Raw genomic sequence first — 18,531 nt, forward strand, 5'->3', positions numbered from 1 at the left:
GCGGGCTCTACTTACATATGCGTTCGCTTCTGCGCGCGAGCTCGTCAGGACGGGGTGCTTTAAAAAAAAAATTGTTTTTCTTATTTATTTTACTTGATTTTATTTATTTTTTCACTGTTAGGAACAAAAGTGACTTTTTTTTTTTTTTTTTTTTATTACAAGGAATGTAAACATCCCTTCTAATAGAAAAAAAGCATGGCAGGTCCTCTTAAATATGAGATCTGGGGTCAAAAAAGATCTCAGATCTCATATTTGGACTTAAATGCAATAAAAAAAAAAAGTTTTCATTTGAAAAAATGACAACAGAAAAATGTTTCTTTAAGACGTATGGGCGGAAGTGATTGTTTTGACGTCGCTTCCACCCTGCTATAATATGGAGACGGGTGGGGGCCATCTTCCCCTCACTCGTCTCCATACAAAGCCACGGATAGGTCCCAATCGCCTCTGCCGCTACTGACGGCTCCGGTAAGCGGCGGAGGGCACGGGACCTCTCCTGCCGCCTATAATGGTGATTCGCCGCAGAGACCACCTTTATCATAAACAGGGCCGCCGGCTCTAAAGATGGATACATTCTGCTGCCGTTACCGAAATATCCATCTTCAAACTGCCGATGTGTATGTATAGGAGCCGGTCGGCAAATGATTAAAGGGGTTGTAAAGGTAAACATTTTTTCACCTTAATGCATTCTATGCATTAAGGTGAAAAAACATCTGACAGTGCCGGCGCCTCCAGCCCCCCTGTTTTACTTACCTGACCCCTCGAAAGTGCCGTGCTCGTCCCTGACATCCTTTTTCGCCGCTCAACCTGGCCATTGATTGGCTGGAGTGGATGGATTGAAAGCAGCGCAGCCATTGGCTCGCGCTGCTGTCAATCACATCCAATGACGCGGCGCGCCGGGGGCGGAGCTGAGTGATACAGTGAGCAGCTATAGCCGCCGGCTGTATGACGGGAGCACACCCGCAAGTGCTTCTCACCATGCGAGGAAGCTCGCATGAACGTGAGAAGTACTTGCGGGGGGAAGCAGAGACAGCCGCAGAGGGACCCCAGACCAGGTTCGGGGCCACTCTGTGTAAAACGAGCTGCACAGTGGAGGTAAGTATAACATGTTTGTTATTTTAACGGTTATACCGGGATGATGCCTGCAGGTATTTTTTACGGCGGGAGATTGGCTATCCAGCCATAACAGAAAGCCGCTCGGCTGTTATGCCGGAGGAGCGGGAGGGGATGTCCCCCCCCCCGCCGCCTCCTGCCACTGTTATCGGTGCTCCCGCTCAATCAGTCCGATGCCTCTGGCTGCTGGGGAGGAACTGGAATGACGTCACTTCCCATTTACTCGGCTGCCAATGGCGCCGGTTTTTAAAAAAAATGGCGCCGGTTTTAAAAAAAAATACAGTATTCAGAATCGTATTCAGTATTCAGAATCGCCGTTTTCTGCGATCTGAATACTTTTAAGTGTAAAGGAGGGACCCCCGATCCCTCCATAAAGAGTACCTGTCACCACCTATTACTGTCACAAGGGATGTTTACATTCCTTGTGACAGCAATAAAAGTGATCAATTTGTTTTTTAAAACAATTTATTTCATAAAAAAAAAAAAAAAAATATGTTTTAAAGTGCCGGCGTCCCCGCGAGCTCACAAAGCAAAGAAAACGCAAACGGAAGTCACACCCGCATATGTAAATGGTGTGCAAATCACACATGTGAGGTATCGCCGCGATCATCAGAACGAGAGCAATAATTCTAGCACTAGACCTCCTCTGTAACGCTAACCTGGTAACCGTAAAATTTTTTTAAAGCGTCGCCTATTGAGATTTTCTAGGTACCATACTTTGTCGTCATTCCACTAGTGCGTGCAATTATAAAGTGTGACATGTTTGGTATCTATTTACTTGACGTAACATTATCTTTCACATTATGCAAAAAAATTGGGCGAACTTTACTGTTTCGTTTTTTTAAAATTCATGAAAGTCTCCCTTTTCCCAAAAAGTTGTGTTTAAAACACCACTGCGCAAATACCGTGTGACATAAAATATTGCAACAATCGCCAGTTTATTCTCTAGAGTCTCTGCTAAAAATATATATATATAATTGGGGGTTCCAAGTAATTTTCTAGCAAAAAATATGGATTTTAACTTGTAAACACCAAAGGCCAAAAATAGGCTTAGTCATGAAAGGGTTAAACCCCTTTAAGACCCCTTTCACACTTGGGCAGTTTTCAGGCGCATTAGCGCCAAAGCGGCCGCGGCCCCAGTGTGAAAGGGATCGTCCCTGTTCCAGATTCACACACAGCCACTTAGAACAGCTTATGTGTTGTTATATTGTGTGCAGAAGTAATGTTAGCTAAATGCATGCCAAAGTTTAGTCTTTTAAGACATTGTCACAGATTGATTTGTCACTAAAACGGTACCCTTTAGCACAAAATCAGGCCTGGTGTGTAGCACAGCATAGACACAGAGAGCTATGACAATGGGACAGACCAGGTACTGTACAAGGTGCACTCCTTCCTCCCTCCCACTATTTGGGCAGTAACTTTTTGTCACATGATTCATCATATTCAAGGTGTCCATGTGAACCAGGAAGACAGGTGTATGCGTACAGACTGCAGCTTGTGGACATGTCGATCAGCCGGGGAAACTGGTCTAATCTCTCCAGGTACTGGGTTAACTATTCACAGGTTTCTGTAGGCACATATTTCTCACCGGGTGCAAGATCTCCACAGAGGAACTCAAATCTGTCAGTTTCTCTGAAAAACAAATCATCCCAACTCTGCATCTGCTTTGCTAGATTCTTCAATAGATTATGTCATTTTACAGCCTAAGAAGAACCCCTTAGGGGTTTACATGTAAATACTGTTTTCTAGATAAAAATCCACATTGTAACATGCTCGCTGTCACCAAGAGATTTGCTGAGACGTTCCGCTGTCCCGAGAAAAGCCTGTCGCGCTGCATGCGGTGAAGGCACGTTCAGGTGTTCTTAATGATGTTTGTCTGATTCTCCACTCCCGAGCTGCATATCCTGCCTGATATTCTTGTTCTAACTTTGTAAGGATTTGTATTTGTTCTAGAGCTATTGATTTGTGAAATGCTTCAATCTTCAGATTTAAGTATTATGCCGCGTACACATGACCGGACTTTCCGACAGAAAAGGTCCGACGGTCTTCCCGACAGACTTTCAGTGGACTTTCCGAACTAACGGACTTGCCCACACACGAACAAAGTCCGTTTGTTTTGAACGTGATGACTTAAGATGGGACTAAAAAAGGAAGTTCAATAGCCAGTAGCCAATAGCTTGCCTTGCGTTGTTTTTGGTCTGTCGGACCAGCATACAGACGAACGTTTTTCCTGATAGGAATTTAGTCCGTCGGACAAATTTGAAACATGTTCTATTCCTAGTTCCGTCTGATTTCTTTAATGAAAAACGATCGCATTAGCCCACACATGATCAGAATGTCCGATGGACTGATTCCGTCGGACCTAGTCTGCTGGAAAGTCCGGTCGTGTGTACGCGGCATTAGAGATCCTCTTTCTCTTATTTATTAAACATCTATAGTGTTGCCTTCCTAGTTAGATACAAGAAGTAGCCAAATCAAATAAGTATAGGTATCAGTATGTTTGCTTAATGAAATATACACACAAAATATAAGGTAGAGGGGTATATAATGTATATATTGTATGCTTCATCTATAAGTATCCAGCACCTCTTTGAACAGTTTAGATTTAGTTCTGTAAAATGCAACATATGAGGTCCTAAAGCAGTACTAGCATTTCACATTACTACTACTAGTACTAGTAGTTCACATTGGTGTGATTTGACCTGTCAATTTGGACCCTTATGCCAGAAATAGGAGCGTCCTAATTGCTGCAATGCCGACTTTGCCAATTTCCAAAATTCGTTTCTGCTTTTGCCAACTTTGGGGGGCAATTTCAATAGACGTCTGTGCATGAACCCGCACAGATGTCTTTCAAGTCGCCCCCCCCCCCCAAAGTCAGACTTTAAAATCGTGCCAGTTCAGATGAACTCATGCAATTTCAAAACTGTGTTCCATGTGATTGAGGGCTTAAAGGGGTTGTAAACCCTCGTGTTTTTTCACCTTAATGCATCAAATGCATTAAAGTGATTGTAAAAAAATAACAAACATCTTATACTTACCTCCACTGTGCAGCTCGTTTTGCACAGAGTGGCCCCAAACCTACTCTTCTGGGGTCCCTCGGCGGCTCTTGCAGCTCCTCCCCGCATCGTATAACCCCCTAGAAGCGCTCTCCAGGGGGTTTACCTTGCGGGCACGCTCCCATGTCCAGCATTTGGCATCCATAGAGGCCAAATGCAGGACCCGGAGCCCGTGTCATTGAATTTGATTGACAGCAGCAGGAGCCAATGGCTGCACTGCTATCAATCTATCCAATCAAGAGCTGAGAACCCCGGGCAGAAAGACAGCATGTCCCCGTGAGTCAAGTTCTAGGGCTCAGGTAAGAAAAACGGGGGGAGGGGGGGTGGCTGGTCACTGCCAGGTGTTATTTCACCTTAATGCATAGGATGCACTAAGGTGAAAAAAAACGTAGGTTTACAACCCCTTTAAAGTGAAAAAACACTTGGCAGCCACTGGACTCCCAACCCCTCCGTTTTACTTACCTGAGTCCCTTCATCTCCTTGGCGGGGACGTGCTATCCCTCTTTCCACGGGGTCCCATCTCTTGATTGGATAGATTGATAGCAGTGCAGCCATTGGCTCCCACTGCTGTCAATCAAATCCAATGACGCGGGGGGCGTGGCCGAGTCCGGCATTCATGTCTATGGACGCAAATGCTGGAATCGGGAGCGCGCCTGCAAGGTAACCCCCTCGGGAGTGCGCTTCTCCCAGGGAGTTATCTGATGTGGGGAGGAGCCGCGAGAGCCGCCGAGGGACCCCAGAAGAGAATGTTCGTGGGCCACTATATGCAAAACGAGCTGCACAGTGGAGGTAAGTATGGCATGTGTGCTTTTGGGTTTAAAGTGATTGTAAAAGATCGGTTTTTTTTTTTGGTTTTTTTTTTTTAAATAACAAACATGTATTATATTGCAGCTTAGATGTGATGGCTACATTCATTTCTTTTTTCATCTGGTAATCTATTTTCATCTGGTGATCCAGCTGGCAAATCCGTTGTTTTTCACAAGTTTGCGCTCTCTAGCAGAATGTATCAGTTTACAGGGATGAGATCAACTATTTAACATGGGAAAGGATGATTAAACAATCCATTTTTATTTACTCATGTAAAACCTTTACCTCAAAAGGAAAAAAATACTGTTTGCTGTAACTGCTTGTAAAGTATTAGCTGGAGTTTGGCTTCAATTTGTTTGTGTTTTTAAATCTGAAATTACATTTAACACAAACTCCCATAAGCTGCAATATAATTCATTTTTGGACGTAATACCACTTTTAAGCTGGCCATACACTGATTTATTTCCTTCAGCCTGCAGGCTAAAAAATAAAATAAAAAAAACATCTAACAGATTGTTTCATCCTTGATATACAGCACAGATGGATGAATTCCCCTGCTGGGCTATAGTATTCTGACAACCAGCGCTGGTGACTGTCAGAAAACCTGAACAGCAGCTGCATGTGATCGGATGCAGCCGCTGTTCCCCTGAAAATTTTCCATCCAGCTCCTTGTTTCAGACCCCAGGTGGGAGGAGGTTGACAGTGCCAAATTTCAGCTGGGTCACCACGATCTGGATGAAATTCAGTGTATGGACACTGTAATTGAATATGTCTTTTCAGTGTGTATGTAATTTTTTCATGTTGAAGGGTAGGCAATGCTAGCACAACATTATTTTTGCAAGTTATATTCAGACTTTGGGTGTAACATGTTACTATATGGCACCTACCTGTGCCCCTCCTCATCCCTCCCCCATACACAAGGCGCGCAGGCAGAATGCGGCCCACCAGGCCTTGTTATGTGGCCCTCTCCCCCAGTTTTGCAGCTGGAACATGGCGGAAGGCCATTCCCTCATCTCCAGCTCTCTGGAGTTGGGGGAATGGTGCGTTCCCACGCCTGCTGTCACCTGTAAATGCAGAAGACTTCTGTGTTTACAAGGGACAGCTTTGCCCTCAGGGGCTCCCAGATCTAACAGATTCCTGCACGTACACACAGTGGAGCTTGGCAGGGACAGATCTCCGGGATCTGAGAGAGTGAACAATCTCCCTGCAAAGCGAGGCAGAGCCGCCTATATAGGAAGGTGCTAGAGCCAAATACACAGGTAGTGGGGCCGCCCACACAGGGAGGTACTGAAGCTTGCCTGGTAGGTGAAAGAGATGCAAGGAACCTTTGTGGGGGAGTTTGAGGTAGCAAACTGTGCATAGTGCACACCTAAACCCTGCACTCTGTACACAACACACTCCATGAATGCTGCATTCTGTACATAACGCACTCCTGAACTCTGCACATAGTGTATTCCCAAACTCTGCGTGTAATGCACTCCCGAACCTTGCACTCTGTACGTGGCTTACCCCATATACAACCACAACAACTGAGGGCAACCATACTGCTGATGCGGCTCGTAATGAAAGTAATAGTAATCCTAGAACTGCTCTAGGATTACTATGACCTTTCATGATTCAGTTTCTGATTGGTACTTGTGTGTGGGCTGCTTGGCAGTAGTTTAAGTGGACCAGACGCAACATCATCATCCACAACACAAGGGATACAAAAGACCAGCCCAAAGGCCTGGGAGTTCCCCAAAATTTGATATATGTAGCTCCCAGATGGATGGATTGTACCTCGTGGGGGGAAAGGCTTAACACACACCCTCAAACAAGGAAGGGGGCCAGACATGTGCCCACCACCAAGGTCTGAGTGCAACCTAGAATTTCATAGATTGTGGAGCACGAAACGGTATGTACGGCTCACCACCATGCACCACCAGCATGCACATGCCTGCCTCCCTCCTATGTTTGAGGGTGTGTTTGATTTTATGCTTGAAACATTTGTCCTACTTTCTCTTGGTATCGCAAAGTCCCTTGGTTTCTCTCCCCAGTTCCCTTGTGGATTTTGTCACCTAATTTTGGGACTGGTACCAGACATTGGTTTGTTTTAGCTGCACAACAGAGATACAGACAGCATGGGATATAACTTGTCTTGTGACTGTGATGTCCAAAAGTCGCCAAAAGGGTCAATGGGGTGTTAGGCTTGGCTTCACCCTCCTCAGGCAGCAATCCTGGGAGGTTGAGTTATCCATTCAATTATCCTCTCCTGGCAATGGCCCAAGAGGCAAGGACATAATCCCGTTTTAGAAGGTCTCCTCAAACATTTATATATAAATATATCCTCCCCCAGCAGGCACCACTGGCAATAAACCTCTTAGTAGCAAGCCAAGTTGCAAAATTGTCTCCCTGGCCAAGTACTAAAGTTTTTTTTTTACCAGTGGTGCATGCTGGGGGAGGATATATTTGGGGTGACCTTCCTCAAAGGGTCTTATACATGTTGTATCTTCTTGCTCGATTGCCAGGGAAATTCCCCAATAGCAGACAAATGATAATGTAGGAAAATCCAACGGAAGTAGAACTACAATTTAGAGCTCAGACTGACTAAAGCCTAGCAACAAGACTACATTTGAGCTAGGGACACTACTGATTAGGGCAGGATCCCTACAACCTGCACAAGGTATTGGGGCATCCATTGAGGGGGGAAGTGCTCATGGAATAATGTAGCTGTCACTAGCTCAGGTCAAAAATGTCACATGTGCTCAGCTACTGATAGGCAAAGTGCTGAGAAGTGCTTTGCTGGAAGCATTCAAAATTCTTTAACCCAAGATACCTGAAAGACAACTTTTCCAAAATTGCTCTGTGGTCACATGCAACTTTTGAACTTGCATTTATTGAGTGCTTCCAAAGCATGTACTAGCATAATGGAATAGGATGTATAAAAAGTGCAAAGTTGATTATTTCACTGTCCTACCCTGTATGTACAGAATAAAAATGGTGAGCATGACAAAATTAAAGTATAACTAAATACAAACTTTTTATTTGTTTTGTATGGAGTGGGGAATGGTTAAACCCCCCTCTCATTATATTTTTGCCTTCTGTGTAACATTAGGGAGAGTTCCTTTACATTTCTCCTTTAGACATAACAGAAAGTGAAAGGAAATCCCTTAAAGTATGGGAAATGCCCACTTCCTTTCAGACAGCTACCACGCCATTTAAAAATGTCCCAATATACCTGTTCGGCTGACGATTTAAAAGATTGTATATTCTCCCTTACTTTCAGTCACAGTGACAATGGTCACCAGGACAAATAGAAAGGGTGTATCTCCCTAAGAGGGACATGGACATTAACAACAAACCTAATAGGGATTTAAACGTTTTCTTACTCTGATCTAAACTAAAAAAATAAATAAATCATAAAATACAGTTTAAACCATTTTTTTCATGATCTTTTTGCATCTCAGTGATTGTGATCTCTTCCAGACACACCCTGTCTATATACACAAAAATGTTGGCTGCGCATCATTGCTAAGGACCAGCAACCTGATAATGACAGCAGTGGGCTATGCCTGGGCGATGTGTGTCTGCATGGCTGCTTATATTCTCCACCAGGGGAGGCTGTGACAGAGTGACAATGCAAGAGCACAACTGGGAGACAGTTGTGACATCATAACAGGAAGTGCCTGCATGCCCCGCATGTCCATATTTTCTTGGGATAGTGGCAGTGAGTGAGGGGATAAGATCCCCCGTTCGCTGTCAGAACAGGGACTTGGAGGGGTGTGGGGGTCAGTGCAATTGTAACATGTTACACCCTGAATATGGGTGTAATATATAACATGTTACAAAAGGTGTAGGTAAAGAAACAATCCAATCCAATGAAAATCCTTTATTGAAAAAAGTCCATACAAAATCGGAATAAAAACATCTGTCAATGGGACTGGAAGGTACAGGGAGAACAGAGGTTGCAACCCACCCAAATCCCATCACCTGTGATGCCAGTGGGTTTTTTACGATTTTTGACCCGTTCTTCCAGGCTGCCCATGAATGGAACATAGATGCATTCAAGCAACGCTATTTATTTAGGACCTTGTTCTCAATAACAAGTTCACAAAATAGATCATGTTTACAGTATTTAAAATCTAACGTTTAGCTGCCTAACTGAGATTGCTAATCACAGCTAAACGTGACAAAGCAGTAAGTAAAGCAATGTACCTTTAGCATATCATTCGAAATAGAAGCAGAAGAGCGCCTATAACAATGCTTAGGCACCTTGTTGTCTTCTTCTATCCTCAAAGGTACAATTTAGGACATTACTGGAGGCCTACATGTGTTTCTGGTTATTGGATTCCATGAATGGTATCCTCAGGGGGTCTAGGTACAGAAAGAGCTATTCCACTACGAAATGAATGGCAAAGTGGGCCTAGGCAAAAAAAAAAAAAAAGCAATTATAGAATGCTTATTGCAAATGCTGTATGACTCACTGCTGAGTTGACCCACACTTTTGAAAGATACGGTTGTCTGGGTCTAGGTCCACTTTAATGGGAAGAGCTTTGCTAATTACTAATCTAGAAACACAGAGACCACCTGTTACTGAATTGCTGAAAGCGTGACCTAATGGGTCCTTGTAGATGTTGTAGATGGAGAGACACCATAAAAATTCAGACTGTGCTATATCATGTTGTGAATTACAAAATATTTAGGATTCACTTAGGTGTTACATGTGCATTCAGTTTTAAACAGACTGCATTTATTGGTAATTCTTGTGGATCCAGACATCTTTATATACTTTATGTACATTACACTATAGAATAAACTATTTTTAAGGCTCTTGTAGCATGCTGTTGCTGTAAACTTAACTGAACAGGTAAAGGGTGTATGTCGATAGATTTAGGCTTAAGGCCCCATACATACTATTAAATTTTCTGCAGATTTTCATCTTCAGATTTACCAAAACCATATAATATGAGGTCAAACTTTAATACCACTTACACAGGTCTGACGGAATCATTCCGTCGGATAATCTGATCGTTTTTCTTTAAAAAATTCAGACGGACCTAGAAATAGAACATATTTCAAATCCGACGGACTCAATTCCTGTCGGGAAAACTGTTTGTCTGTATGCTGGCCTGACAGACCAAATACGATGCAGGTGCAGCTATTGGCTACTGGCTATTGAACTTCCTTTTCTAGTCCTGTTGTACGTCATCACGTTCAAAATGAACGGACTTCCTGATTCCCTTACCTAGAATGGTGGCGGCAGCAGCCGAGGGCCGAGCGATCGATCGGCCTCGGCTGCCGGCATCGCTGGAACCCGGGACAGGTGAGTGTCCATTTATTAAAAGTCAGCAGCTGTAGTATTTATAGCTGCTGGCTTTTAATATTTTATTTTTTTGGTGGAATCCCTGACAGACCAAATACGATGCAGGTGCAGCTATTGGCTACTGGCTATTGAACTTCCTTTTCTAGTCCTGTTGTACGTCATCACGTTCAAAATGAACGGGCTTTCGAATGGACTTTGTGTGGGCAAGCCCGTTTGTTTGGAAGTTCGTCGTAACTCCGTCGGGAAGACCGTCTGACCTTTTCTGCTGGAAAGTCCGGTTGTGTGTATGCGGCATAAGAGTTCCTATCTATCTGACCGCGTGTATGCTCCATCGAACATTTGTTGTCGGACTTTCCACCAACAGATGTTGGCTTGCAGGTTCTCAAATTTTCCGCCAACAAATGTTTATTGTCAGACTTTCTGATCGTGTATATACAAGTCCGTCGGACATAAGTCCACGCATGCTCGGAATCAAGTACCAGCCGGAGATATAACTAGCGTTCGTAATGGAAATATCACGTACGTCTTGTATGTCACTACGTTTGTAATTGTTGGCCAACATTTATGTGACTGTGTGTATGCAAGACAAGTTGAAACCAACAACCTTCAAACAAAAATCCACAGTTTTGTTGTCGGAAAGTCTAATCGTGTGTACAGGGCATTACTTTGTTACAAATGAGACTGGACCGTGGAGGGGAAAATATGGAAGTAAGGTAGATGGGGTAAACATAAGGCATGAATAGGCAGAGTGTTCAAAAGAAGAGGATAACAAAGTATACCAGTATAGAAGATTTATATTCTCTCTATGGCAGTGTTTCTCAACTCCAGTCCTCAAGGCGCCCCAACAGATCATGTTTTCAGGCTTTCCATTATTTTGCACAGGTGATTTGATCCGTTTCACTGCCTTAGTAATTACCACAGCTGTTTCATCTAAGGGAAATTCTGAAAACCTGACATGTTGGGGCACCTTGAGAACTTGAGTTGAGAAACACTGCCCTATGAAACGGTAGAAGTTAGGAATCTCAGAAAATTTCCGTGAAGCCTTTTCCTGCGAATTTAGCAGAATACGAAACGCCCATGATTTTTTTTTAATTTGAGACACAATATTTGACTAACATAATCTTATTACAACTTGGAGAACTTTAGGAAGACGCAGTTGTGTCATTGTAATGGGCCTTTTACCTTTTGTACCCATTATTTTTGCTGAATTAGGGGACAGCGTGCCTCCAAAGTTTGCTCTATGGTGTTTTGTTAGCCAATAAGTGATATCGCCCTAAATCCAACTACTTTTGTTAATGGCTAATGATACAACACCCAACCTCTACTCTTGTTTGTTTAACATAAACATGTTCCCACTGTTCCATTAAGGCATGCCAATTAATTAGTTTAATCTATTAAGCATGGATTAGGAATGCGTTGCTATAAAATAGGAAGTAGTTTAGCATTCCAATACATTGACTGGAAATGTAATAATAGTAACGGATCCTGGGAAATACAGCTGTTGCTACCAGCTGCTTTTTGTTAACAGATATCTTGTAAACAGAACATTAAAATGCAGGCTGAATGTTACATTTGTATTATCTGATAATTATAACAATGCCATGTTTTATTTAGCTTTTCAGACTAATTTAATATGAAAATAACAGTAGACTGAATAAACATTAGGGTTTAATTATTGCGTTTATTATAAGCCATTATAAAGGGAAAATAGCAGTGAAAAAAAAAGCATTTGTTGGTTTAACCATTGATATGTTAAATATTATATCTTTGTAATCCACATAACTGGCAGCACAGCAAAGGGGGTGCCTATTTGCCTATTTTGTGCCAAAAGGTATCCCACTTCCTACTTAAAGCGGGGTTCCACCCTAAAGTTGAACCTCCGCTGATCGGAACCCTCCTCCCCTCCGGTGTCACAATTGGCAACTTTCAGGGGGGAGGGGGGTGGAGATACCTGTCAAAGACAGGTATTTACACCCACTTCCGGGCATAGACTCCCGTGGGAGTCTACGCCATTTCCTGTCCTGCCGCGCTGTCTGCTGGGACACACACGGGTCTCAGAGACAGCGCAGAGAATTCCTATTGCGCTGCGCGACTCACGCATGCGCAGTAGGGGACCGGGAAGTGAAGCCGATTCGCTTCACTTCCTGATTCCCTCACCTAGAATGGTGGCGGCAGCAGCCGAGAGCCGAGCGATCGATCGGCCTCGGCTGCCGGCATCGCTGGAACCCGGGACAGGTGAGTGTCCATTTATTAAAAGTCAGCAGCTGTAGTATTTATAGCTGCTGGCTTTTAATATTTAATTTTTTTGGTGGAATCCCTCTTTAAGGATGATCTCCGATGTGTTCGCATACTCCACATGCAGAACCCGCAAGGAAGTCAGCGCAGTGCTGCACTAATCACAGGCAGTGAGACATTGCCCCGATGCACGGCTGCAGAGATCGGGCAATATCTCACTGCCTATGATTAGTGCAGCACTGCGCCGAATTCCTGGCGGGCTCTGCACGTGGAGCATGCGAACACATCGGAGATCATCCTTATTCCTACTTTCTGTACTCATCTTCACTGTTGCTATTCTGCTGTTTGTATGTCTGATCATGGGAGAGGAGAGATGAAAAGTTTTGCTCCCAAGCATCGGTATGCATTACTTTGTTACTTTCTTCCACCTAAAACAGCTCACATGTCTGACTATCCAGCTAATGCTCATTCATGGGGTGATTAAAGCAGACCTTTTATTATAATTGATCTTCCGCCCCATCCCCTCCCCTAATACATTTGTGCTGTTTTTTTAGTTTTTTTGGGAGGGAGGGGGTGAGCGGGTACCGTTTTTTCGACTAGTACCTGCTCCCACTTCCTCAGTTCTCGCCTAGGTGAAAACTATATCTATTTGGGATACCTTCCCCCCTGCCCGCAGCCTCCTGGAACTCAAACCCAAAGATGCTTAGCTCAGTACTTCTGGGTTTAGAGCTGTTAATCACTGGCCAGGGAAGATGCTAACTGAGCACAGTCTGTGCTCAATTGGCTTCAACAGAATGCAGGGATGACATTAGGGACAGACCCCTCCTTTAGGCCCCATTCACACTTGCCTTGAGGCCCCATTCCTGATTACATGTGGAAGAACCAGCAGGGAGTTCCGTGATTAGCTGTGGGCGGCAGCTCTATTGAAAGCAATGAGAGGCTATCGGCTCCTTTAGCTAAGCTCATGTGTAATCACTCAGGGAGTGATTACTTGCAAATGATCGACCTTGGATGCAGACTGCCTGTCACCTGCACTGTGCTGTTTATTGATAACAATAAATGTTAGGTTAAAAAAAAAACTAAATAAAAAGTTGAATAAAATAAATGAAAAAAGCAAACATTTTTGAAAGCCCCCCCCCCCCCACCACCACCACATACAATGCAAGCACGTAAATAAAACCAACTGTGCCACACAGATTAGGTATCACTGTACATGCCAGTATGATTTTGGGTCTATCATTCACTGTAACCTCTAAATGAATTACCTGTATGTAAGCCCACATTCACATTTGGCCAAATTTGACATGTGATTTGACATGTCAAATCAGAGACTATTTCCGGCAACGTCACCACCCAAATCAGTGCAACACCGACTTTGGTGGTTCCCAAAAGCAGTTCCTGCACTACTTTTGGACTTTGCACTACTTTTGGCCACTTCGGGGGCAATTTCAATAGTGTGCATGAACGCACACAAATGTCTCTCAAATCGCCCCCGAAGTTGCACAATTTCAAACCAGTGTGAACCTAGGCTAAAAGTTTTTAAAATGTCACCTATGACATGGTTTGAGGTACCTTTTTTTGCCAATTCATGAGCATGCACAATTTTACAGCTTGACATAGTTGTTATTTATTTACTCAATGCAGCCTAAAGCCCCATACACACTATCAGATTTTCTGCTGATTTGTGTCTTCAGATTTACCAAAACCATGAAGTGCAACGGCCTGCCTGATTGCATAGAAGTTAAAACTCCTAAGGTTTGACCTCATATTACATGGTTTTGGTAAATCTGAAGGCAAAAATCTGCAGAAAATCTGATAATGTGCATGGGGCTTTATCTTTAAAAATTTTCCAAAAGTTTGTTATTATGTTTGTGTACACTAAAAAAAATTATTTTTTATTTTTACTGAAAGTATAGGTTTGATAAACAGTACAGATATCTTGTGACGTAAAAAATGTCAACTGCCCCCATTTTGTGGACAGAAAATACATAATATTTTGGGGTTTAAGGGATCTTCAGGCCTTAAATGTGCATTTTAACTTGTGTGCAAAAAAAAAAAGTCAGGCAGCAAAAAGGGTTAAAAGGAAAGTAGTGTTGTGCACAGCAAACAAAACTGGTTGGGGATTTAAGTGTTTGTGCTAATATACCTTTTTTGTGGTTAATTGCTGTAGATGTCAGAAAAGTTAGTATGGAATGGAGTTTAGTAACAGCCTATGGCACTTGCTTTGTTTTTTGGCCCTAGGGCTACATTCAGCCTGGGTTTACACTGTAGCGATGTGGGAACCGGAGCTATTCCAGCGCCAGTTCCCACAATGCATTGCTCCTGCAGGCAGTTAACACTGCCCTCTGCGAACCGCTGCGGGTGTCAATATAATGTTAATGACACCCCCAGATTGGTTCACAGATCGCAGTGCGAACTTTGGATTCGGACAGGAAAAAAAAAGTCCCTGCACCTTTTGTGTGTAAATCCAATGCGAGTTCAGCCATACAACTATGACTGAATTTCCATTGCACAGACATTGCATGTGATCGGCATGCGATGTCTGTGTTCACTACAGTGTGAACCCGGGCTACAATGACTATCACTTTTGTATTGAACTGTACTGTAATTGTGTTGCTTCCCCCCCCCCCATACATTGTAAAGTGCTGCGTAAACTGTTGGCGCTATATAAATAGTGTATAATAATAAAATATAATAATAATAATGACAGTTTGTCCAGTGGCAGCAGATATTCTTGGCTTCCTGCACGGCCACCAATCACCTGTAGTGATCACTGTTGGACTCCCTTTTTTGTGCCGAATAGTTGTGGCCGCCATTAACATAGTGAACAGGACCGGCTTCCGCAGCTAAGCCACTCACAGCAGCAGCAGTAATCAGAAGGTTTCTGCCGCTGTAATTTGCACCAAGCTAAAATTGGGTAAATAAGGCCCCTTTTACACATTAATGTTCGTTTTCACGGGCTCGGCTTGCTTAGCAGGGATCGACCTGTTGATCCCCGCTGAGCCGGCGGATGACAGGTCCGTCTCTGCTCACTGTGCAGAAGCAGACTTGTCAGAGCCCCGCTCTCCTCTATGGGGGATTGGATGAAAACGGACCGCCTGTCCATTCTCATCCGATCCAATCCACCAGATGTCTCCGGTGATGTCTATTCAGGTCCACCTAAAAAAACAAAGACGGACTGTGTGAAAGGGGCCTAAATAGTTGATCAGTTGCCAAAAATTATATCTATTGCAGTATTATAAATAAATATCTCAGATATTTGCTTAACATTCTTTCCCAGCCATAAGATATATATCTGCTAATTAAATAATTGACTTGCATAAAATTACAAGGTACTGGTTTATATGTTAAGAGGAATGCTATGTAGGTTATTTTCGTAATTACACATGTAAAATATGAGTCATCACATAACTTTACCATATAATTTTTTTTTCCGTGTGCAATCATATAAATTATGTAAGTGGATGCATTTTTCTGCATGAAAATTAGCAAGTATGAATATGCCCTAACAGTGAGGCAAAATACAGGATTCTGAGCTACTGGACCTGGAAAATGGAAAAACTGGTAACACTTTTGGATATGTCTCTGGAACAATTGACAGGGATTTTAAGGCATACAGTAACTAAAGGCAAATTTTTTCTTTACCTTTGGATAGAGTGATGAGGGATTAGAACATCTGTCAGTTTTTATTGCAGGCTGTGCCCCCATTAGAGAGATTCACCCTCTCTATTTGTCCTATTTAAAGAGGAAGTAAGCCCTCTTAAAAAAAAAACGAGATAAAAACCCTGCAAGAAGGCATAATAAGCTAGTATGCTTAGCATAGCATACTAGCTCATGATGTAATACTTACCTCAGATCGAAGCCCCGGCAGCCGTCCTCGTCTTCTCCTCCAGCCGTCCCAGTGATACTTACGGGGTATCTGACGCTGTGATTGGCCAGAGCCGTGATGACGTCACTCCTGCGCATGCGCAATGACAAGGAGACTGCAGCAACCGCACATAGGTGTCATTGCTTCAGTTTTCCCCAGTGTTCATGTGCCGATGGCATTGGCACATGCAGGGGACAGGGGATGTCTCCAAAACCATGCAGGTTTAGGAGATATCCTGGGAAGCTACAGGTAAGCATTAATATAGGCTTACCTGTAGCATAAGACTGTAAAATAGGGTTTACAACCACTTTAACATTATCATTGAAAGTGAAACTAAAAGAAAATCCCAAATTTTGGGTTGTCCCCAGAATCGTAATAAAGCGGAAATCCTCCAATGGAAACACTAGTTCTGGTGACAGGAGGGGCCCCAAGGGATTCCCTTAATTTGCAGGGATTTTTTCTCACTTCCTGTTTTGGCTATGGCACAGGAAGTGAAGGGAAATCTCCCTATAGGGCACAGATGGCAAAGAATTTACCAACAGGGGTTATAACTCTCCCTTACTTCTCTCCAAAATGAAAAAAAAAGTTTTGCCTATAGTTCTACTTTAACCCTGCCTACACGATTAAAAACGACAAAAAACAGCTCACTCTTCGAATTGCCTCATTAAAGTATAATCTAAGTCTTAACTAGCACTTGCTTGTAGTAGATGATTTGTCCCTGTGGGTTACTGAAATTTCATTCTGTAATATAAATCTGATTGCATCCTAATTCATTTTAATTGCTACAATGAAGGATATATAAACTGAGTACATTCTTTTGAAATATGCAGATATTGAAAATTCACGCAAACTATACAGTTGTATACGTGTTGTATTTTATGCACACTAGGTCATTTGTATATAATGCAAAGTTTTGAACAATGATATTGGTAATGCCAATTCCACCCAAACATAATACAAATTTGAAGTGACGCAAAACGATATCATTATTCTCCAAAAATAAATAGATACACATCTACAACTTATTGGCTCTAGAATCTATTTTTCATGAAATTATTTCTCACTGTGCTTTCCGCCTTATTGTAAAATCCCCTATAAGCTTTCAAACCTCTCTTTTTTCCCCCCTCAATTCCATTTGTTTGGAACAAGCAATGCATGTTAGTTGGGTACTGCTCTATGTACACTATAAATCCTGTAGTCCATAGTCAGTGAGAGAAGAAGGAGTGAGAAAAAGAGGATTATTATGTCTCTACATGGACCATGGAGGATGAATGTAGTCACCCCCCAGGCCTGTACTGGCCATCGGGACTACCGGGAGATTCCCGGTGGGCCGATTGGCTCAGTGGGCCGCTGGGCCGGTTGTCAGGTTGATCCATAGTGTGTGTGTGTTTTTTTTTTAACACCGGCGGCCACAGTCGTGGCCGCGGCTCCGCTACAGCACCTGGGCCGGCCCACCACACAAGTTCCACCCCCTCATGACGCTGCCACTCACTAACCTTACTGGCAGCCTCCTTGTCCCAGCGTCGTGACGTCACACGCGGCCGGAGAGCGGAGGCGGCCCGGTGATATGGGAGGAGTCAGAGTGTAGCAGCTGCTGCCCAAGCTTAGCTGCCTAGCCTGGGACTGGAGAGAAAGCGCCGCCGAGGAGGAACCAGAACCATGCTCCAGGACTCCACTCCAGACAGCAGCACAGACAGGGTCAGGGTCCAGGGACAAAAGTCCATCACCTCACCAGTATCATTCAAGTAAGTAAGATAATCAAATACTATACTGGATGCAGGCTGCATGGCATGTCTGTGATATCTGTAATATGCAGCATGGTGGGGGGAGGGGGTAGGGGTAAATGTACCGCCACTATCCACGGTAATTGATTAACCACTTACAGACCGGACCATTTTGCTGGTCAAAAACCAGACCACTTTTTGCGATTCGGCACTGCGTCACTTTAACTGACAATTGCGCGGTTGTGCGACGTGGCTCCCAAACAAAATTGACGTCCTTTTTTTCCCACAAATAGAGCTTTCTTTTGGTGGTATTTGATCACCTCTGCGGTTTTTATTTTTTGCGCTATAAACAAAAATAGAGCGACAATTTTGAAAAAAACGCATTATTTTTTACTTTATGTTATAATAAATACCCCCCAAAAATATATA

General features: G+C 43.3%; 1 protein-coding gene across 1 annotated transcript in view; it reads left to right on the forward strand.

The window, feature by feature from the left end:
• The first annotated feature begins 2,506 nt into the window (after positions 1–2,506).
• Positions 2,507–18,531, forward strand: part of LAD1 (ladinin 1) — a 108,853-nt gene continuing 92,828 nt past the window's right edge. The window contains exon 1 of the mRNA XM_077481478.1: positions 2,507–2,651. Within this exon, the coding sequence (XP_077337604.1) occupies positions 2,614–2,651 (38 nt within the window). The 5' untranslated portion in view covers positions 2,507–2,613. The remainder of the gene's footprint in view (positions 2,652–18,531) is intronic.

Source organism: Lithobates pipiens, unplaced genomic scaffold (assembly GCF_037356315.1).
Source record: "Lithobates pipiens isolate NorthernLeopardFrog02 unplaced genomic scaffold, aLitPip1_a1.2 Scaffold_16, whole genome shotgun sequence".
In the NCBI taxonomy this organism is placed as follows: Eukaryota; Metazoa; Chordata; class Amphibia; order Anura; family Ranidae; genus Lithobates; species Lithobates pipiens.